Source organism: Polypterus senegalus, chromosome 2 (genome assembly GCF_016835505.1).
Source record: "Polypterus senegalus isolate Bchr_013 chromosome 2, ASM1683550v1, whole genome shotgun sequence".
NCBI classification, from domain to species: domain Eukaryota; kingdom Metazoa; phylum Chordata; class Cladistia; order Polypteriformes; family Polypteridae; genus Polypterus; species Polypterus senegalus.
The window spans coordinates 163,021,076-163,044,733 of record NC_053155.1 but is presented as its reverse complement, the minus strand read 5'-3'; the positions used below and the strand labels follow the sequence as shown (position 1 = coordinate 163,044,733).

Genomic DNA, 23,658 nt, shown 5'->3' with positions numbered 1-23,658 from the left:
GTAAATCTGAATTTGGAAGTAAGACCAAGGCATAGACAGCGTCTCAGTGAGGCTGCCTACAAACCACAGCGGCGCCACATTCACTCGTTCACCCCACTGCTGCAAGAAGGAGGGGCCACACCACAGAATCATCTGGCTGCCAGTTCACTGAAGAATAAAACTTAACCATGTGAAGGTAGCATCAAAGCTACAGAGCCAGTTCCTCAGTTTACCTTTAGAAAACATAATATTCTGTTGTTTTCATATTCTCTACGTAAACAGAGACAAACAAGTGAGGCATCATAATGGGAAACAGTGTTATACATTGTGAACCTTGCCCCGGACACAGACAGGCAGACACATTAATGTCACCCACAAACACACGTTTATTTTCCATTTTCTTATTTACAGTTCCGCTCACTAATCCCCAATACCCCTCAGTCCAGGCCACTCTAATGCCTTCTCTTCTTCTCTTTTCCTCTCTATCTCTCTCTCTTTTCTTCTTACGGCCTCCTTCCTTCTCCAGACGTTGCCACTCTTCCACCCGACTGTTGTCTCTGACTGGAGGGAGGTGGCCCCTTAAATGGGAACCCGAATGGGCTCCAGCTGCTTCCCGGCAATCAGTCCTAGCCACACCCCAGTGTGGCGGAAATGCCGGCTGCGCACCCGGAAGCCGTCCGGGTGTCCCCTGTCGTCTTCCCCCCAGCACTTCCTGGTGTGGCGGAAGTGCTGGGCTCCAGGGTTCCTCAGACACCTGGGCGCCGCCTGGCGGTGGCCACGGGTCCCTACAGGGCTGGGCTTCCAATCCCTTTACCCGAGGCTCCCAACATAACCAGGGCGGACGCCCCCTTGTGGTCTCAAGGGAGGCACAAGCCCTCCTCTGGTCCTCCTGGGCGTCCCGGCCGGGTACCACACGGGATATTCCGGCACCGGGGCGCTGCCTGGCGGTGGCCACGGGTCCCTACAGGGCTGGGCTTCTAAGCCCTGTACCCGAGGCCCCCAACATAACCAGGATGGACGCCCCCTCGCGGTCTGGAGGAGGCACAAGCCCTCCTCTGGTCCTCCTGGGCGTCCCAGCCGGGCTCCAGCCCCGGCCGGGGACCACAACATAGTTTCGTCCATTTTTCTACATAACACAGTTTAATAAGATTTTAGCTGTTGACTTTTTCCCATTTTCACTTTCTTTTGTGCAGTAAATCAGGAGACCAGCTCTCCTTGATTCTTTCACACAACACACTACAATTACAATTAGTTTTTTTTAAAAATTGCCATTAGAGTCACCTTGGATGTATAAGCTAATAAAGTTTTAAAAAATAAGAAAAGGAAAATACTCAGTCGGACTTAATATGGGCTTGCATCTGTAGCAGAATGAAATGAAAAAATGTTTTTATACTGTAGATCTTTGAAATGTAATATTTAAAATGGATTTAAGAGACGGTTGGTATGGTGGCGCAGTAATAGTGCTGCTACCTCACAGTGAGGAGACCTGGGTTTGCTGCCTGGGTCCTCCCTGTGTGGAGTTTGCATGTTCTCCCCGTGTCTGCATGGGTTTACTCTGGGTGCTCCGGTTTCCTCCCACAGTCCAAAGACATGCAGGTTAGGTACATTGGTGATCCTAAATTGTCCCTAGGGTGGGTGTGTGTGGGCTGGCGCCCTGCCCAGGAATTTGTTACTGCCTTGCGTTCTGTGTTGGCAGGGATTGGCTGCAGCAGACCCCTGTGACCCTGTAGTTAGGATATAGCGGGTTGGATAATGGATGGATGGATTTAAGAGACCTTATGCAGGTTTTTCACTTTCTGAAATAATGTCTGGATGTTGTTTTGGTTTGAAATGGTTTTCTGTTTATTTTGATTTGCATTTCTTATATATAAACGTCCACATGTGGAAGTGAGGGGTGGAGTTGGGGTAAGGGTTCCACCTCCAAGGAAACAGAAAACTCGCTTAACTGCTAATAACACAAGCAGGGCCAGCATGTCAGCAAAACGAAACCTCAGAAGAAAGACAATGTCACTTAGCTGCTAACATCAGCAAAATGGTATTCCTTTTACTTTTCTTCCAACTGCTAATGCACAAGTGATGCAAGCACATCAGCAAAACAAATCCTCCTAGGAGAGGGATGCCCAGAGTAGTTCCTTTCAATTACCTAACCTCTGTACATTTTTTTTCCTGACAATTTCAATAGTTTTTTACAGGACGGACTTACATAGCTATTATTTACATACTGTAAATAGTATTACTTACTTTGAATGCTAAAATAGTAAAAAATGGGAAGTGAAGCCAGTCAATGAAAGTGGTTGGATTTCAGTCTTAGGAGTACTAAAGAATCTTATAGTATTATTTGGCTTTTGGCTTCTTACAATCACTTTTGCTTGAAACTGATTAAAGCAGATATCCAGTGGCAATTTACTACTTAGACCTTTGTTTGGCATTTTTATTTTAATTTTATAACTTTCTTTTGACATCTCAATGTGTATTCCAAATTGAAAAAAAGCATCAGAAATTAATAACTTACAAAAATAAATGTGACATGCACAGGGCTTTGGAGGATTGGCGAATTTAGTGGGGAGATGGGTTGATAGATCCATTAATGTAAATAGTGCCATTAATCAAGTTAACTTGAATAGTGTAATGTTTGGGTGTTCATTATCATCATTTTTAATTAAACATCACATCATGTCTACAATGAAAAGAATATTAGCAAATAGTTTTACAATGCAGTGCCATTATAGGTACTGTAATGGAGACTGGAAAGACCAGGAGAGGAGCAGTATCTCCCCCGAAACATGAGGGCCATGGGAACAGAGCTTGGAAGCTCAACCCTGTGGGGGGCCCATGGCCACCGCCAGGGGACGCCTGGACATTTGTTAAGCCCTGGACTGCAGCCCTTCCACCACAAAAGGAAGTGCCACAGGAAGACCCATAGACATAGAATTACTAGACGCCGCATGACCAGCAGCATCGTAGGGCTTTAAATAGTATTACTATAAATAGTATTACCAGGAAGTGCCACAGGAAGACCCATAGACATAGAATTACTAGATGCCGCATGACCAGCAGCATCGTACGTCAACATCGCCGTCATATTGCGAGTGGCACTGCTGTGGAGTGAAGTAATGGATAAAGATGCCTCATGCATGTGCTGCTTCGGATTGTGCAAACGCTCCAATCCAGATCCCGGGGGATTACATTTCATAGGAAAGGCTGAACAATTGTTTTGGTTATATTTGGCCATTATAAAATCCTGTTTTATAATCTTAACTTTAGCTACACAGGCTAAGGTAGCAAAGTTATGCATTTATGTGCTCAAGTGAGCCTCCAAACAACATTTTAGCTAAACGTATTTAGTCACTAAGTATGTAGATTGTTGTTAGCTGTTAACATTTCTCAAACTTTGAAGGTTTCCCAAAGAAATCTACCTCACACGGGATTTTGAGAAAGCTGTCCTGTGATGTGTGCCGTACTAGTTTGGTAACAGATGCTGTACCGGCATCATATGATCAAAACTACCACTTCCTCACATTAAAAAACAAAGGAGGTTTGATGATTCCTTCTGAGGTCAAGGTGGTCAAAGTAGCTGAGTGTGTTATCCGACAGTCGACATTAGCACAAGCTGTCATTGTATCTTTGATCAATCAGTTTGTTCGGGCTGAGATTGGTTCAGATGATGTGTTTTTTCTCAAGGAGCACATTGAGGAAACACAGTTTGAAACTGACAACCATCATTTTATGATCATGTCTTTAGTTGTGTCTGTCTTTCACAAACTAAGGCTGCACCATATTGTCAGACTGAATACTCTCAAATTACAGGATCTGAGTGAGCGAGAGGGAGTATAAGTCTGGAGGAGATCAGTGAGGTAGGGGGAACCAAGACTGTGGAGAGCTTTAAATGTTAAGAGCGATATTTTGTATTGTATTCCGTAGTGAACAGGGAGCCAGTGAAGTTGAGAAAGAATAGGTGTAATATATTCAGTTGATTTAGAACAGGTTATTATCCTGGGAGCAGAATTTTGAATAAGTTGTAAGTGATGAATAAGTTTTTGTGGGATGCCAGATAGAATAGCATTACAATAATCTATACGTGAGGTGACTCGGGCATTAACCAATACTTCAGTACTGTGTTGCATAAGAACAGGACGAAGTCTAGAAATGTTTTGGAGATGGAAGAAGAAATCTTACTTATATGGGAGGAATTATTTAATAATAATAATTATTATTATTATCATTATTATTATTGTTATTATAATTATTATTAAATAATTGTCATTATTAGTGTAAAAATGGATATAAATAATTGCATGTAAATGATTCACCAAAATCTGTTGTATGTATGTTTTAAACATTATTGTTTTTTCATCAGAAAACCCGGTTAGTTTAAAAGGCACTTTTGCCACTCGCAATATGGCGGACGAGCTGACATATCGTGTCAACTGGGCAACACAGTGAATGCGGCGTCTATCTATATACAGTATGTCTATGGGAAGACCAACAAAAACCTGGAGGACATCCGGGTACAATATATAAGGGGCTGGTTCACTCCATTCGAGCAGCTGGAGTCGGGATGCTGAGGACAGAGCTTGCAGTAGAGTAGTGAAGGCAACTGTAGAAGAGAAAGAAAAAAGAGAGAAAAGGAAAAGAAAGAAAGGCTGTGAGCTTATTTGATTGGTGATTTGTTTACTGTGTGCAATGCTAAGAATAGAAAATAAAAATATGTGTGTTTTTTGGACTAGTTTGTCCTGTGTCTGTCAATGTTAAAGGGCTGATCGTCCACACTACATTTCATGGTTTTCCAATGTGATTATAATTATGTTCACCACTGGTCATTACACCTTTGGCCAATAAATTCTGAAGGAGGAATTAACAATCTTCCTAATGGCAACCTGTACCATCATTTTTTATGTCCACGCCACAATGAGTGACAATTCTCGATACCTCAATTGGCAAACTGGATTTCTGTGAAACGTGCTTATTTTGATTATTACTCTGTTTCAAGCAGTTCAAAAGTGACATGAAATGGATAGAATGAGATGAGCAAAAATGAAGAGTATAGTATACATTTTTTGTCAAATTGCACAGAATCCATGAACAAATTCATCGGAACAAAGTTAAACCAACAAGCAACCACATGGTTCAGTTTAATGACTTTATGCCCCAACTATGTAGGACATAGACAATGCACCCCTTGCACTGTATGTCTTAGAGTATAGTGTGTGCACAGTTCAAGTAAAAGGCATGGTTCTATGGAGCTGCTTAGAAGCACTGAATTAAAATGCACGTAAAATGAAGGTAAACATATAACTCATCTTCTTTTACTCTATAAAGTAGTGTATTCTTTCTTAAGTACCATAAATATTTTGGCAAAGCTTGATATATGTACAGTAAGAAATATGAATGATGATATATATTTATACCTGTATAACAGTTTTAATTTAACCTTGATGTAATAATGCATAATAATCAAGAGAATGCTACTGAAGCATACCAGAACAACAAAAATCCTGATCTCTAGTGATGCATTTCTCTTATCTCACTTGAATTGAATAACAGGGAGAGGTTATCTAAATTGTTTCATTAGCTTTGAGGCATGTACTTTTCTTGTTTTGGTTGCTATGGGTTAGAAAACAATGTGATACCTGTAGTCAAGGAACATCCAGTCTACACCTAGATGACATCAGTTGAGTTTCAGTCATTACTTATCACCAGGATTTGTACAGCATACACAACAGAAGGCTCTAATTGAGTAATATGAGCTAAAGGCAGACAACACAGGAAACATCCTAACTAACCAGAAGTTGTTACAAAAATAAACACAGCCTGTTATACAAATTAGTAGGCAAACCCTGGCTAAACACAAGCAAAAAGTCTTAAACATGAGTAGCAGAGTCAATGAAGAGATCAAGAAAATATAAAGATTGTACTAGTGAGAAGAACACAGCTTAACTGACTGTTAGCTAAATACTAGATACACTGCAGAAATGTGTAAAACACCTGAACAATTTACTCCCAATGAAAGATTGACTTTTTCAAAGTAAAACACGATATATAAATCTCAGTGTCTATCAGTACAATTGCTAAAAACTCTCTGAATTTTTTTTTTGATTTTGTTCATACTTTAATAATAAACATTTTGGAACTGAGTGATAAAACAAAGCAACACATAGTTTTAAATTAATCTAGTAATCATTACAGAGGGTGGAAGAATGAGAGAGAGAGCAAGAGGGATTGTGTTTAATTTATATCTGTGCATTCATGTTTTGCACATAAAAAATATTTATATTGCTTGGATTGATGATGTACAACAATTACTGTTCTTGTATGGGGTCACTGACACAGTTGAATTACTACTTAATGGTGTGAGTCAGGCTGCATTAGTTTCAATTAGTTTTCTACTAAAAAGTACTGTACATTACATGGATAGAATAGACTTTGCCTTCCTAAGGGAAAAGTAGCATCAACATATTCTTGGCCTGGCCCAACTGACTTCCAGTCAGTGCAGATTATTTATTAAAATCTTGGTCATGTGATGATTTGTCACTGGATCTACCACTGGTTATGTAATTTGCACCGTACATACAGAGACACTGACAGGTCTGGTATCAAATGAGCTGGGTATCATAGGAGCATGAAACCATGGTGAAGCAGCTCTAACTACTGCACCCCTGAGCTGTCTTGATTTTAGAGAACTGCACTTCAAAAGCGCACAAGTATTTTTCAGCTTGAACTGTCATCAGGGCTGTGGATTTCAGATAGATTGTTTCAACACACAAGCAGATCAAGACAGTCAGTTTAATTGATGCCTAAAACTGAGATTTATTCAAGATAGCTGAGTTTTTTTATTGACTTTGAAGAAACAGAAACTACATGAAAAGAGACCTGGTTGCAACCTTTCAAAATATAAAATTGTATTTTATATTACACATGCATGAAGCATGGCTGGAATTCTTTTCAGCATTACATTTTATCTTGGCAATTGCACTTCTGTTCTTTTTTTCATTCTGTATAGGAAAACTACAACGAATTAGGTTTAGTTCACCAATAAATTGGCATGCAGATCCACTTGGTTTGAACTGTAAAAAACTTTCAGCAACAGAAACATGAGCATGAGTAGTATGATGCTACTAAGAAACAGCAACTGTAAGTCATTAACCCACATACAATGAGCTTTTAATTAGAAAAAAAAGTCCCACATCTGGTTTCAAGTAAAGCTGCCAAGTGGCAGTTCTATGTTTGGGAGGCAATTATTATGAGAATGCAATATATTAATATATACAGTATTAAACTCCAATGCTTTCAGACTATATTTATTTTTAGTTTTATTTTTGTTATTCTGAATTCCATAAATGAGCAGGACATTTTATTAAAATATGCAAATACTAACTACTATAGAATGACTTCAACAATTAAGCAAATGGATGATAGGATGAACTGGGATTAATCCTCACCTTTACTTACAAAGTAGAGTCAGACATGGGTTGTGTTAGGAGGCATTTGCTAAGACATAAAATAGCTGAATGTTAGTTTAACTCTGAAAAATTACAAGTGGTTAGAAACTTAGTGTTTCAGTTGTTGAATCACCAAAAGGTGGTCAATAGGTAAAACTTTGTGCCTTACCGTTTTTTTATTTGGTAGGGTAAAACTAACCTTCATTTTTTTAATATTAGAACATTAGAACAATCTAGACGAGAACAGGCCATTCAGCCCAACAAAGCTCGCCAGTCCTATCCACTTGTTTCCTCCAAGAAAACATCAAGTCGAGTTTTGAAAGTCCCTAACGTCTTACTGTCTACCACACTACTTGGTAGCTTATTCCAAATGTCTATCGTTCTTTGTGTAAAGAAAAACTTCCTAATGTTTGTGTGAAATTTACCCTTAACAAGTTTCCAACTGTGTCCCCGTGTTCTTGATGAGCTCATTTTAAAATACAAGTCTCGATCCACTGTACTAATTCCCTTCATAGTTTTAAACACTTCAATCATGTCACCTCTTAATCTTCTTTTGCTTAAACTGTAAAGGCTCAGCTCTTTTAATCTCTCCTCATAATTCAACCCCTGTAGACCTGGAATCAGACCTTTTCTAGTGCTGCTATGTCCTTTTTGTAGCCTGGAGACCAAAACTGCACACAGTACTTAAGATGAGGCCTCACCAGTGCATTATAAAGGTTGAGCATAACCTCCTTGAACTTGTACTCCACAGATCGTGCTATATAACCTAACATTCTGTTAGCCTTCTTAATGGCTTCTGAACACTGTTGGGAAGTTGATAGCTTGGAGTCCACTATGACTCCTAAATCCTTCTCATAAGGTGTACTCTCGATTTTCCGACCGTCCATTGTGTATTCAAACATAATACTTTTACTTCCTATGTGTAATACTTTACATTTACTGACATTAAATTTCATTTGCCACAAATCTGCCCAAGCCTGTATGCTATCCAAGTCCTTCTGTAATGATATAACGGATTCCAAATTATCTGCTAATCCACCTATCTTGGTATCATCTGCAAACTTAACCAGCTTGTTACTTATATTCCTATCTAAATCATTTATATATATTAAAAATAGCAGCGGCCCTAGCACTGACCCCTGTGGAACACCACTCTTAACATCGGCCAGTTCTGATGAGGTTCATCGCACCATCACCCTCTGCTTCCTGTGTTTGAGCCAATTCTGCACCCATCTAAAAACATCACCCTGAACTCCCACTTCTTTTAACTTGATGCCCAACCTCTCATGTGGCACCTTATCAAATGCTTTCTGAAAGTCCAGATAAATAATATCATAAGCTCCACTTTGATCGTATCCTTTTGTTGCCTCCTCATAGAATTCCAACATGTTAGTAAAACACGACCTCCCTCTTCTGAACCCATGCTGACTGTTCAGAATAACTCCTGTCCTTGCCATGTGTTGCTCAATCTTATCCTTAATAATTCCTTCCATTAATTTTCCTGTGATGCTTGTTAAGCTTACTGGCCTATAGTTGCTTGGATCTGCCCTGTCACCCTTTTTATATAATGGGATGATATTTGCCATTTTCCAGTCCTTTGGAATCTCTCCAGTGCACAGTGACTTCCTAAAAATAAGTGTCAAGGTTTTATATATGTACTCACTAGCCTCCTTAAGAACACAAGGATAAATATTATCTGGGCCTGGTGATTTGTTTGATTTCATCTTATTTAATCTGAGCAGCACTTCTCCCTCTACAATTTCCAAATCCCTCAGTACCTCCTTAGTAGTTGCGTTTACCTCTGGGAGGTTATCCACTTGTTCACTTGTAAACACCTCAGAAAAATGTAAGTTTAGGGCATCTGCTATTTCATTGTCTGTATCTTTTAATTCCCCTTTACTATTCCTGATGAACTTGACCTCCTCATTAACTGTTCTTTTACTACTAAAATACTGAAAGAATCTCTTGGGGTCTTCTTTCGCCTTATCTGCTATATTCCTCTCCAACTGTCTTTTAGCCTCTCTGATATCCTTCTTAATGGTTGCCCTCATTTTCTCATACGCGCTATGGTTCTCTTTGCAGTCATTAGTCTTATATGCCTTATACAGCAGTTTTTTCCTTTGCAACTTCTTTTTTAAATCTTTACTAATCCATCGTGGAGTTTTTTTTAGTTTCCTATTACTTCCAAATTTAGGTATGTATCTGTCCTGCATTACATGTAAAACATTTTTAAACCTGTTCCACTGCTCCTCGACTGTCTCCACATTTAAAAGCTTATCCCAGTCTATCCTACTTAGACTTCGTCGCATCTGCTCAAAATTAGCCCTACCAAAGTTCATCTTAACAATTTTATCAATTTTTAACAATCTTACAAAATACTGAGAATTGTATTACATATACTGTAATATATCTTCAGGTGTTTTTTTATAATTAAAAAAATACATAACCTATTACATTTTACATAATTTTATGAACATTTCATATTCTCATGTTCATATGGGCGGCGCAGTGGGTAGCACTGCTGCCTCGCAGTTAGGAGACCCGAGTTCGCTTCCCGTATCCTGTCTGCATGGAGTTTGAATGTTCTCCCCGTGTCTGCGTGGGTTTCCTCCACGTACTCTGGTTTCCTCCCACAGTCCAAAGGTATGTGTGTGCGCCCTGCCCGGGGTTTGCTTCCTGCCTTGCGCCCTGTGTTGGCTGGGATTGCCTCCCGTAACCCTGTGGTTAGGATATAGCAGGTTGGATTATGGATGGATGGATGTATAGTTTGCATATGAACGTGGCATGTCCAAAAAAATGCGTTGCACAAAGTTGAATTGGCATGGACCATTTCTCACCAATTACTGTTTGTGACAGTAATTTTAGGAAGACTGTTACACAAGTCTTGGTGGATCTTGGAGCCATAGAGCAATTAAATCACAGAAAGATGGGTCATGTGACTGTTTAAGTTTTTTATCATTAACAGTAAATCCTCCATGAATTATACAGATAATAATTTCAACCATAGCCCAAAAACGTCTCTGTTTGCTACAACATGTTTTCAGGAAAATTGGTTTATAGTTTGAAACATGTACTGCATCACAGAGTATATGGTACAGAAATATGGAACAGATTAAGTTACAGGACAAGCGGGCAATGACAAAAGAGAAAGTAGAAAGCAAAGAGGTGAGGTACTGGCAGTGTTAGTGAGCAATAGATGAAGGAGAAAGAACTGTGAAGGAGAAAATTTGCTGTTGAGATATTGAACTCTTGGCAGTCAGTTTAAGACCTTATTATACACTGAGGGAATTCTGTTGATTATGTCAACATTTCCTCCCACTTGACTGGTTTTACACAGTATGTTGACTGTCTCACAAAGGAAAATAAAACACTGGACTTATGTTATTCCAATATTAAAGAGGCTCATAGTGCTTCTGCATCACTTTGTAAATCAGACCACAGTCTAATTTGTCTTTAGCCAGTATACAAACCCTGTGTAATTAGGCAGCCTGTAACAATCCAATCAGGAAGTGGACACTTGAGGCTAGAAATTCTCTTAGGGACTTCTTTGAGAGTACGGACTAGAATATACTACTGGAGTCACAGGGGAATGGTACAGACAAGGATATTGACAGTGCAGCTGTTTGCACAATCAGACTGCATACATTTCTGCAGGGATATTGTTGTACTAGCAAAAACTGTTCAGTGCTTCCCCAACAATAAAACTTGGATTACCAGTAACATCAAAAAACTCTTCACCCAAAAAGCAGGAGGCTTTCAGGTCTGGTTACAGAGAGAAGCTTAAGCTGGTACAGCAAAACCAGAAGAAGAGATTAAAGCAGGCAAAAATGGACTATAAGGAAAAATTGGAGGTCAGACTACAACATCAAAGGGGCTTGGAGGGGAATGGAGACCATTACTGGCTATAAAGAGATGAGGAGTCAGGCAACAGCAGGTGATGAGGACAAGCGAAATGCGTTTTACATCAGGTTTGACATGGTGTCCAGGACCAGCTTGGTGTCACAGAATGGGCACCTGTTCCATTCCCCACCATTGCAGAGGTCGATTTTTGCTTCTCAATGTTGTTACACTCCTGACATTGTGGCTGCAACATCTGCAAATTGGGTCCCACTCTCCTGCTCTTCACAACAGATGTCCTCAACATGAAGGTGCAGAGCTGGCTGTTTTTTCTCAGAAGACTCAGATCATTCAATGTATGTAGCAAAATGCTGTCTGTGCTCTATTAGAAAGTTATCGCCAGTGTCCTCTACTTTGCTGCCATGATTTGGGGAGGCATTATGACAGATAAGAACACAAAGAGGCTGGACAAGTTGGTTTAGAAGGCTGGGTTGGCTTGGTGCTGGGTAGGACCTTGGACTGACTGGGAATTGTGGTGGGAAGGTGCATAGGGAGGAAGGTACAATTCATCTTTGACAATTGCAGTCACCCTCTCTACAACATTTTGGTAGGTCACAGAAGCATAGCTATTGTCTTCTCTCAATGTGCTGTAGAGCAGAACACTTTAGAAAATTATTTATTCCTACTGCTGTGAGATTTTATAACTCTGTTATGAACATGATTGATTCATGAGTTGGTCACCACTCTACCTTCTGACACTATATCAATTGACCATTTGTACTTTTTACTCCTTGTCTCTTTTAATAATTTGTAACAATTTTTACTGATGTGCTTGAGCTGCTGGACACCTTAATTTCCCTGAGGGGATGAAATTAGAAGTCAAGCAAAATGATACATTTTATTGGCCAACAAAAAAGATTGCAATATGCAAGCATTCGAGACAATTCAGGCCCCTTCTTCAGGCAAGATGTAATACAGAGGCTAGAATTCCCTGTGTTTATATAGACACTAGGACAGGTAGAGTATTGGAAAACCTTTAAATGAGACATCTTAGATGTAAAAAATTAATAGACTTTTCCAGGTTAAGATTTATTTAGCAATAGAGGAGAACAATGTAAAGTCAGGATGTTTTGATAAGGTTTTCCATACAATGTGGATTTGTAGTCAGGTTGTCTGGTCACTCAGAGAAATGTAAGCAATCTTCATTTATAAAACTCTTGTCTCTATTTAAACCATGTGGTAATGTGCTAAATTTTAGCATGAGTTTAACTTCCCATACTTTTCTCCCTTGCTATGTTTCGAAGTTGCCCATAAGCACTGTGGCTTTAAAGTTCTTCTCACAGTGTCCATGGCTGTTGAAGTGACCTACTACAGGAACATCCCTATTGCCATGTTTAATGTAGAACCTGTGTAGATTCATTCTTTGGCGGAGTGTTTGTCCAGTTTCTCCCCCATAGAGGGCAGTGTTGGGGCATTTGATACAGAGAAAATTAGGTACACCACATTAGATGATCTACAGGAAAATTATCCCTTTATGTGATGTTCTTGTCGGCAATGTGGTATAACTACATGATCTGTATCATAAATGTAAGGACATGTTTTGCATCGTTTCTGTATGCAGGGAGATGTACCGTTATTTGTTGGTTCACACAATGAGCTTCGGACAATCAAATGCTGCAGGTTTAGTGGTTATCTGTATGCCAGGAGGGGAGCTTCCAGAAATACATCTCTCAGCTTTTCATTATTTAGTATTGGCTGAAGTTCCTTTAGAATTTTTAGAAGTGCTTCAAGATATAGGTTTTAGGTAACAACAAGGAAGATGTGGTTCTTGTTTTCTTTGATTTTATATTCCAGAAGATTTTCACTAGGTATGGCAGTAGCTCTTCTTATTTGAGTGTCTGTTGTTTAGGGAGTATACTCTTGTCTGATGACATCTTGTCTAAGCTCCTGCACTTTATCCGGGTATATCAGGTCTGAGCAAATGCTATATTTGTCCTAGTATCTATATAAACACAGGGAATTCCATTCTCTGTATTAAATCTTGCCTGAAGAAGGGGCCTTAGTTGCCTCGAAAGCTTGCATATTGTTATCTTTTCAGTTAGCCAATAAATGTGTCATTTTTCTTGACTTCTCATTTCATCCATAATGGCTAACACAGTACACCACCCTACTACCTGAGGGGATGAATAAAGTATCTGTCTATCAACAGCACAGAAAAGTTTGCCTAAGTTCACATAGTAAGGGCAGAATCAGAATTCAGCAAAAGAGAAGACCTCTAAAATAATATTCAAAATGAAATATGCTGACTCAGTGTTAAAGATATGAAGATCATTGAGATGCAATTTTGAAATTAGGCTTCATACAATGATACATTTATAACAAAACCTAACCTACTTTTGAGGATTAGTAGGGTGATAATAAACTTCTAAAAGGATTATTTGTACAGCAAAAGACAGCTGAAAAAGAACATTACTGCAAATGCAAAAGAGACCTTAAAGAGGTTTGTTCAGTTTTACGGAAGTAAGACTGTTGTCAAGTAGCAGGGTAAATGTATTAAGAGTAACATAATATCCTTAATCTAATGAAGGATGATGATAAGTCAGAACCTATCCCGGAAACATAAGCTACAACGTTGTAATCATTCATTGCTAGACAACTCATGCACACACTTTCTCTGACACTTGTCAAACTGACAGCCACCAAGAATCAATATGTATCTAACACTCCCATCCTTGAAGTAGTTAGAGGAAAACTATTGTGCTTAAAAAAATAACACACAAACCTTGGAGAACAAACAAACTTAACACAGATAGCAGGTGAAAATGGAATTCCAGCTCAGAACATCAGACTATGGTGCTAACTACTGTGCCAGCATTATTGTTGTACAGAGAACAGGAAGTAGGAAAATAAATAAATAAATGTTAATATTCCTGCACAATATTTTTCTGAGGTTTACACCCAGACTGGGCATTGTTTTCATCAGTGTGCTCAAACTCTTTGTGATTATAGTACAATATATATGAAACTTTCAAGATTTATTTTATTAATTTATACAAATTAACATATACATTGCATTCCAGTGTTCAGAATCAGATGATTCCATTATCAACTATTAATTGGTCTATAATCTTAAAACTGGCAATGAGTTTTATGTTATATGAGACAAGGACATTTGCAATATTTTAATCTTACAAAGCAAACATAGGCCAGGAATGAATGCCTTGCTTTGGAAATACTCAGGAAATACTTGGAAATAATCAGGGTGTCCCATTAATGCTCAATTGGTGGCTGAACAATGAAATCATACATATATACAATAAAATAGCAATTGATAATGTTAATTAGAATATGCACATCTTAAGCAGACATACAGTATCATGACAAACACAGATAAGCAGTTTGAAAACCTAAGCCATGGCACTTTGTACTTCTGACAAGTATCATACAGAACATCACCTTTTCGTGAGACATACACACTTAGGCAATGTGTCCAACTGCAAAATAGCTAATTCATCATGAAAGGAAAAAAATAATTTTCTGCCATGAACCAATTCAGCACCCTGCCATAGACCAGTGCTGTAGCTCATTAGTTAAGAGTACAGAAGGAAGAAGAAAGCCAATAAGAATATGGCCAGTTTCCGAGTATCAACAATCTGCATCACTTTCTGCCATCCTCTGTCACACTTTTGAGAATCCCTTAGACTAAGGTAAGCTCTAAGGATTTTGTACGTGTTTTTATGAAAGACAAAGTATTTTTTTCTCCTATAAATGCTGGATTTTGCATGATTTCCATGTGCTTCCTGCTTTATGATTTTTGGGTAAAGATAAAATACTTTCCCCAAACAACATTGCTGTTAAACAAAACCCCAAGGATCTCAGATTTACCCAAGCCATTCAGTGCCACACGCTAGCATCTACAAGCAGTATCACTGTAGAAATGCTTCCCAACACGCCACTATATTTGTGCAAGATCTTGGAATGAGAAATTTACAGGTGAACCTAACAAAGCTTGACATAAGATAAGATCCAATGTTGGATGGGGATAAAAAGCAAATTCTAACTTACAGCAGGTAAAAGGTTGAACATTCATGTGATATTCTCTGTTTAGCCACATGCAGTGCCTGTGATCTCCTTTAATAGATGTCATTTGAGGTGGATATAACTGAGGTCTGGTTTAGTCATTTTAGAAGACCCTTTTAACATCAAAAATTACAGAGGGCTTCATTCTTACAGAGTATTCAGATGTTGGTTGAAGTGGTGATGAAGACAGCACTCACAGAGAGAGAAAGAAAGTGAAATGTGAGCTGATGAAGAGACTGCTTGATGCAATACCGGAAACCTGGATAGATTCAATTCAAATCAATGTTATTGCCTGAAGAGGGAAATTTGGTTTGTTAGCAGTACAGTTAGAGACCACAGTACATTAGAACATTAGAACACTCTAGAAGAGAACAGGCCATTCAGCCCAACAAAGCTCGCCAGTCCTGTGCACTTATTTCTTCCAAGAAAACATCAAGTCGAGTTTTGAAAGTCCCTAACGTCTTACTGTTTACCACACTACTTGGTAGCTTATTCCAAGTGTCTGTCGTTCTTTGTGTAAAGAAAAACTTCCTAATGTTTATGCGAAATTTACTCTTAACAAGTTTCCAACTGTGTCTCCGTGTTCTTGATGAACTCATTTTAAAATAACAGTCTCAATCAACTGTACTAATTCCCTTCATAATTTTAAACATTTCAATCATGTCACCTCTTAATCTTCTTTTGCTTAAACTGTATAGGCTGAGCTCTTTTAATCTTTCCTGATAATTCAACCCCTATAGCCCTGGAATCAGCCTAGTCGCTCTTCTCTGGACCATTTCTAGCACTGATATGTCCTTTTTGTAACCAGGAGACCAAAACTGCACACAGTACTCAAGATGAGGCCTCACCAGTATATTATAAAGGTTGAGCATAACCTCCTTGGACTTGTACTCCACACATCATGCTATATATCCTAACATTCTGTTAGCCTTCTTAATGGCTTCTGAACACTGTCGGGAAGTCGATAGCTTAGAGTCCACTAACTCCTAAATCCTTCTCATAAGGTGCACTCACGATTTTCTGACCGCCCATTGTGTATTCAAACCTAACATTTTTACTTCCTATGTGTAATACTTTACATTTACTGACATTAAATTTCATCTGCCACAAATCTGCCCAATTCTGTATGCTATCCATGTCCTTCTGTAATCATATAACGGATTCCAAATTATCTGCTAATCCACCTATCTTGGTATCATCTACAAACTTAACCAGCTTGTTACTTACCGTATATCTTCTAATAGTGGCCGTCTCTTATTGACCCGTTTCCAATAAACGCCGGGTTTGAAGAGATGTTGTGACAAATAGACGCCGGTCTCCTTTAAGCGCCAGTCTGTAGTAAACGCCGATCTCCAATGACCCACCGCCTTTTCCGTATGCTAATCCTCTTTTCGTACCACCTGGGCTACCGCCCTCCTGCAGTGAATCATATGGTAAGTACCTTTTCGTGTCAAAAATGTTTTGTCGTCGGTAATGACAACTTTACTTTTCTCTGTCTCCCTTTCCTAACTTTGCACTCCTCTTACTTATAAGTAGGGCCCACGATTTTCTGCAGGCCTGCGGAATTTAACGCCACGCCGCGGAATTTTGGGTTTTGCAGCGGTAAAACACCACGCCACGGAATTAACCTAACTGCCGCGGAAAATACCAAATCTGAATGAAATTTCACCAATTGAGGCATATTGATATAAGTATGATTAGTTTTGATTACTTCTTTAAGTTCTTTCTTTAGCCTATTGCATCATCTCATTAATATCTCGTTCGTTGCTACTGAAATCGAACACAGTGGAGCTACAGTCCAGTTAAAGAAGCTGTTGGCATTGCTGCAAAGTACGGATAAATTTAACGAGATGAGAGCTGAACTTGAATTTGTATCTGTGCACTGCCAGCCAATTATGAACACTCTGACTTCTTTTGAGGCACAGACATTCATAGCCGTCGATGTCTACAACAAAGTGTTTGACTTACTGTCTTGCCTGAAATCATCCGGATTTCCAATTGCAACCAGCAGCTGTGAAGATGCAAAGCACAATGCTGCTGCTGCTAAACTAGAAGAATATTTTGTGCGAAGCAAACAGCCAGCAATAGACCTGTTCAGATCTGTGAGAATATTTGATCCACGGCAGCAACCATTCTTATCGAAGAATTTTGCTGATCATGCACAATCAGTGCCAACAATGATGGCTGCAGCAAATGAATGGCAAGCTTATCTGGACATAGCATCTCGTGAAGTAATTCCAGCTGATATCACTGCATTTTTGGTGTGCCTTAGAGGACAGGCTGTTTCGCTTAGCAGCTCTTGCTAAAGATTACAATGCGTTGCTGATTTCTTCTGTTGATGTGGAACGTTCGTTCTCAAAATATGGATCGGTGTTGTCACCACTGCGATATTGTCTGTCACAAGAAAACCTACGAGCTTACAGTGCCGTTTTCTTCAACAATAAATAAACAATAACTTTAGAAACATTATTCGATAATTTGTTGAGAATAATATTATGCCTACATATGTTTCAGCATCGTTTGCCTAAAGCAAATCTGTGGATTAAAATGTGCGGATGGAGCGCTTTGATATACCTATTTGATTAGTATTACGAATTATGATTGATTATTATTAAGGATTAAGAATAAGAAAAATTGCATTTATTTTGCTTGGGTTACGAATTAGTCTTATGGAGTTCTGGTACTGCATTTGCCGCGCCGCGGTACGCCATGGAATTTAAAAACAACATGCCGCGGAATTTACGATTTCTTGCCGCGGTAAATCATGGGCCCTACTTATAAGCTCTCCACTCGCACTGTTTGTATTCCCCCGTATTAATGAATCCTTAAGCTGTCACCCACTTAACTGTTCTACCTCTGGACCGCTAAGGACTGTTTAATCTAAAATAAACAAATAAATAAAACTTTACTACTTTATTTGCTCCTACAGCCCCATGTGCCTGATCTGCGTCTTAACGCTGGCTGCTTACCTGTGCACTGCTGAGCCTTTCCCTTTTACTGCTTTGAAGTCAGCCGCAGTCTTTTTTTCCTTTTCCTTTAAACTAAGGAATCGCTGTTACGACGATGTGGTTATTTACTTACAAATGCCAATATCAGTTACTGCTGCTTTCTGCCCTTACTCCTCGATGCTAATTCAAATACAGATAACAAGAACAGGTACAGGTACTAGTACAAGTAACTTTTCCAAGCGCACCTCCAAACTCCCAGCTACTTTTGCTCTTGTGCAGGCGAAAAAAGCAAAAAAAAAAAAACCCTTCTAAAGGGAAAAAAAACTTTAACAATTCCCACACAGCTCCTTAGCGGCAACCAAAACCCAAGTTTTTAAGAGCAAATGTATTTTTTTTACTTGAATCTCACACCACTGAACAGACCAAAAACTCTCAACAGCCTCTTGCGTTTGCAAAACATACGTCAGTGTAATAAATAAGAACACATCAGCAAAAAACACAGCCATCAACCCATAAACTATATATAAAAATAAATGAAGAATGGCAGTAAGCATAATACTTATGGTGAAACATTAGATCAAACATATTAGAAATAAAAATTAAACCAACTTTTAGACTTGACTAATGTTTTATGTAAATGTTAATTGTTTATCCCTTATTTTAAACCTATGTATATATAATATATTTATTAAAATTGAGCTTATTTAGAAGATTAACAGCAGTTTGCCTCCAGCAGGAGGCTCTTACTTCCTGGAATTGTGTTATTTATTGAGATGCAGGACATACTTGAACCTGTATAAATACCCCTTCAGTAACCATGGTGGAAATAATAAGTCGAGAGTGATATGGTACAAATTGAGATATATACAGTATTTTTAACTTGCTTTAAAATGCAGCTTTCACTCCCAATGTACAATGTAGTACAATGATTTATAGATATATATCTAGGCCAAAAGTGAAGTCATTGGAACAGTACAACCAACACCCAGTTCTTCAGTGGGGAATGCTGATAAATATGTGCCCAGTTTGTTGGAGTGGAAGGTGGCATTCTTCTTGCAGGTGCCTTCTGGCTTCTAGATGGTTCCTCTTCATTATAAATACTCAAACATTGTGCATATTATTTGAGCTTTTTTTAACTTGCCAGGTATGGGTAACTACCATCTGAGCTATGTTATTTATGAACTGTACTCTTCTAAGACCCAAATAGCACCTTTTTTAGCAATGTGTCTCTGTACAGTGCATCTGCTCTAATCACTCAAGGTTTCTACCTGAAAATGATGTGATAGGCCTGAGAGATGGGTCAGGCCTGCTTTAATCAACCAAAATCCCTGCCTAAAAGAACTATCTCTATATCAGCTGCATGTATCCTATACATTCAGACTCACCATATACATTTATCACCAAACAGGGCACAATTTAAATAGCACTTTTAAATAGCTTGCCTGAGTCATCTTCCAATTGTTTCTCCTATCTCCCATCAGGTTCTCTTTGTCAGATGATTTGCTTCGTTTCTGCTGCATTTATTTTATGCCCTTAATTGCCCATTTGTAATTAAATAGTGTGTATGCAATAAACTTCACAGATCACAGTGGCACACTTCAAACCTTTGCCTGCACAGTTCAAATGAGAGTATCTGAACCAGTTGCTTTTTATCTTTGAAACCCTGAACCTGTGACCTGATGGCAACAACTGAAATTGAGAATACAGTGGGAGAGCCGTCTCTTGAAAGAATACAATGTTTTATCTGTAATACTTACTTATTAAACAGATCTGTCAGACTGGACTGTTGAGATCATGTTATTTTACTGCACCATTTTACAATTCGATTTTTTCTGTTTTTTGTTGCCGGCATTAAACCAGGCCAGCAGAACATAAATAAATGGATGAACTGATAATTGACCATGGGAATGTAAAAACTGCAGTTATTCAATCCGACAATCACACAATATATTTCCCCATTTTGACAGCTTTTTTGCTTTTTAACATCAATAGTACTCTGTAACTGGATCATTCAAATCCATACAAGAATCCAGTCTATAAGAAGATTTGTCAGAGCTGTTCCTGCATTTTATATAGACTAGGCACATATTTTCTTTGACAATGTCCTTCATGGGAGTTTTTGGATTCATTCTCTTCTCTCAGCTGAGCATACTGGATCATTACGACATCTCACAAATATTTACTACATATCCTACCTGAAGTTAAACAAAGCAGAAGAGACATATCCATGACAATGTCCTGTAATGTTTGCAAATACAGGACAGAATTACACACTAAATGAAAGCCTGAAGGTCTGTTTTATGAGGTAATGTTTGGCAGAATGATTGTAGCTAATATTTGTTTAGATATTTGTGCACACTGATGTACCGATTTTTCTTCTTTTTTTGCTTTAGGTCACAGCAACAGATGCAGACAGAGGTTCTTTTGGAAAAATTTCTTATTCTATAGGCTCAGGAACAGGCAGTGTTATACCTTCACAGTTCACCATTAACAAGGAGACAGGTGAAATTTGCACTGTTCTGCCTCTTGACAGGGACCAAGGACAAGCAACTTATGAGTTCACTGTTACTGCTATGGATGGGGTAAGCATAATAATATATGTTAAAATACTCATTCTTCTTCTTTCTAATGCTTGATATTTGATTATACCAGCAATTTGAACTCTATCAGCATTATCAGTTCTTACAGAAGATTGTTTGGTAATATTGTTATCTCTTTCTTGGTGTGACTTGTGAGTCAATGTAAGGAGTAAAGGGGTTGTAATAGTATCTAATATTATCACTGAAATAATCATTTGATTTCAACCATATGGTAATTACTGCACATCTTTTCACAAATGGTAGAGTGCCTATGTGGCATTGTGACGGTGGCGGTCGGCTGCACACTAACAATTCCTGCTGGGAGCCTCTTAAACCCGACACCATCTGTAATATGTTCAAGGGATGAACTGGCAGATAAGGACACTCACACACAATGCAAGTGGTAGGTGCATAAGTTCTTCAGTGCTTTTATTAAAAATAAGTCAAGCAGTGTCCAAATAAATAGTGCAGTGCAATGTATTCAATACATAAAAAATCAATAAAAAGATGTTGTTCCTTGAAGGTTAACATACAAACAAATAAAACCATTAAAAAAAGATTAAAAAAACAACTGTGCAGGAAACTATCCTTAAACACCATAACCCTTGGTGCCATCCCTTAAATATCGATAGAGTTCCTTTGCAGCATTTGTCGATTTTCACAAAGTGTTCAACTTAGTTGATCAAGCTGCACTGTTGCAGGATACCCTCAATGTTGCTGGATATCATGGCCGACCTGTACACTGGTACTGTGAGTGGTTTTGAGAGTGGAGGCATCTGTTGGCAAAGAAAGATTCAGTGATCTTGGCTTTGCTGACGATGCTGTAATCTTCGTGGAGTCAATGGAGGCTCTGATTGGGGCTCTCGAGAGACTGAGCGAGGAGTCTGATTGTCGGGGGTTGCGCGTGTCCTAGATAAAAAACAAGATCCAGGCCTTTAATTATCTCTTTGGCACAGCCATCAGCAGTGTATCTGTCTGAGGAGAGAGTGTCAACCTTGTCAAGAGATTTACTTACCCAACACTGACATTCATGTGTCTGGTGACTCTTCCTATGAATTTAGTAGATTGGGAGAGCATGGAGGGTCATGAGGTTGCTGGAAAGGGGTGTGTGGCACTCCCGATATCTATGCAAAAGGACAAAGGTCCAAGTCTTTAGAGTCCTTCCTGTTATATGATTGCGAGACATGGGTGCTATCTAGTGACCTGAGATGAACACTGCACTTCTTTGGATTTTAGAGCCCTGGATTGCAGCACTTCCACCACATCTGAAGTACTGCAGGAAGAGATTCCAGGCACACCCGGTGTGCTTCCGGGTGCTGATGTTGCACTTCCGCCACATCAGGAAGTGCCGCTGGAAGATCATCATGAAGCACCTTAAGCACATCCAGGGTATTCAGTAGATGAGCCAGAGTTGGGAGGAAGAGGACAGAGTTTATGTGTGGAGGAGTAGAGGCAACAGAAGAGTTGGAAGGAAAGAAGGAACTGAGTAATTTGTGGCTGATTTATGCATTGTGTGGTGCTGTAAAGAAGTAAAGGAATATTAAAGTTTGTATGTTTTGGACATTCTGTGTCTGTCTGTGTTAGGGTGCTGAAGTTCCACACGGCACTACGGCCATGTGGCGCAATTCCGCGAGGGTGATTCCACTCACAGGATCCTCATTGTTGAGGACCGGAGTAGTTGGACCAGACTAAGGGGACACCCAGGTAACACCTGGCTGCAGCAGGTAGAGGGTAATTTCCGGAGGGTAGGACTGGACGTAGTGTCTGGCTAGGGGGTTGCCAACCAGGATCCCAAGCTGTTTTGTGCTGTGGTGAGTGCGGCAATGCATTGTAACAGTGTATACTCTGCAGCATGACCTGACCTGACCTGACATCCTTTAAAATAGCTGTCTCCTCAGCTTATCCTGACTGGACCTTGCAACCAAGGAGACAGCTATCTGACGGGCACCACAATCCTTCTATGGGTCCAGATCGCTGCTGCTTCATGGCTACAACAGGGCACTCCAATCCAGACCCAAGGCTCAGATCTCCAAAGGCCATAGCGCTGACAATGGGGCTCCTAGTCTGAGCCTTGCATGGATGGCTGAGTGCCTTGCAACAACCCGGAGATTGTGATTGAGCTGTCTTCTCAGGAGATCGCTCGCATCTGCTCCAGTCTCTAGTACAAGGGCATCCATTATTTGTTTAATAAAAATGGGCATCTGCTTCTTAAGCAGTGGACCTGCCCTTCCACAGGCATGCACTTTGCATTTTGAAGATGTCTGTTCATGAGAGTCAAGGCTGGGGGGCTGTCAAAAGGCAGCGCCTGTTAAAGCCCATTGCGGCACTTCCTGTGTGATTTTGGGCTATACAAAAATAAACTGTATTGTATTGTATTGTATGCATTGACTAGAGTCCACAGGATGCACTGATAGTTTCCAAGGAATGAATGATTATTTTTTTGACAACACAAACACTTAAATATATTTTCCTAGTTAAATCATTTCAGTTTAACTTCTCTCCATTTATGCTAATGAGAGTTGCTTCGGCAACATGGTTAGTTGTTTTGTTTTACAAGACCTCAATAACAGGCACTTAATCTTCTATTAAATTTTTTATTATTATTTCATTTTCCATTTATAACCACAGAAATTTCTACATATTTAGAAAAATAACAACTTTAAAGAAAAAAAATATATTTCTATACAAATATATGTAGTGACACATATTGCTTTGGAAAAGTATTAAGCCCCAAAAACTATTTTTCAAATTGTATTATGTCTAAACTTGCAATATATTAATATTAATTTTTCCAGC

At 39.2% G+C, this 23,658-nt stretch overlaps 1 protein-coding gene across 2 annotated transcripts in view; it reads left to right on the top strand.

Moving 5' to 3' along the window:
- LOC120523522 (protocadherin-16-like) overlaps nucleotides 1–23,658 on the top strand; it is a 372,188-nt gene that overhangs the window by 206,089 nt on the left and 142,441 nt on the right. For both annotated transcript variants that reach the window (XM_039744918.1, XM_039744917.1), the window contains exon 3: nucleotides 20,677–20,865. In XM_039744918.1, the coding sequence (XP_039600852.1) occupies nucleotides 20,677–20,865 (189 nt within the window). The remainder of the gene's footprint in view (nucleotides 1–20,676; nucleotides 20,866–23,658) is intronic.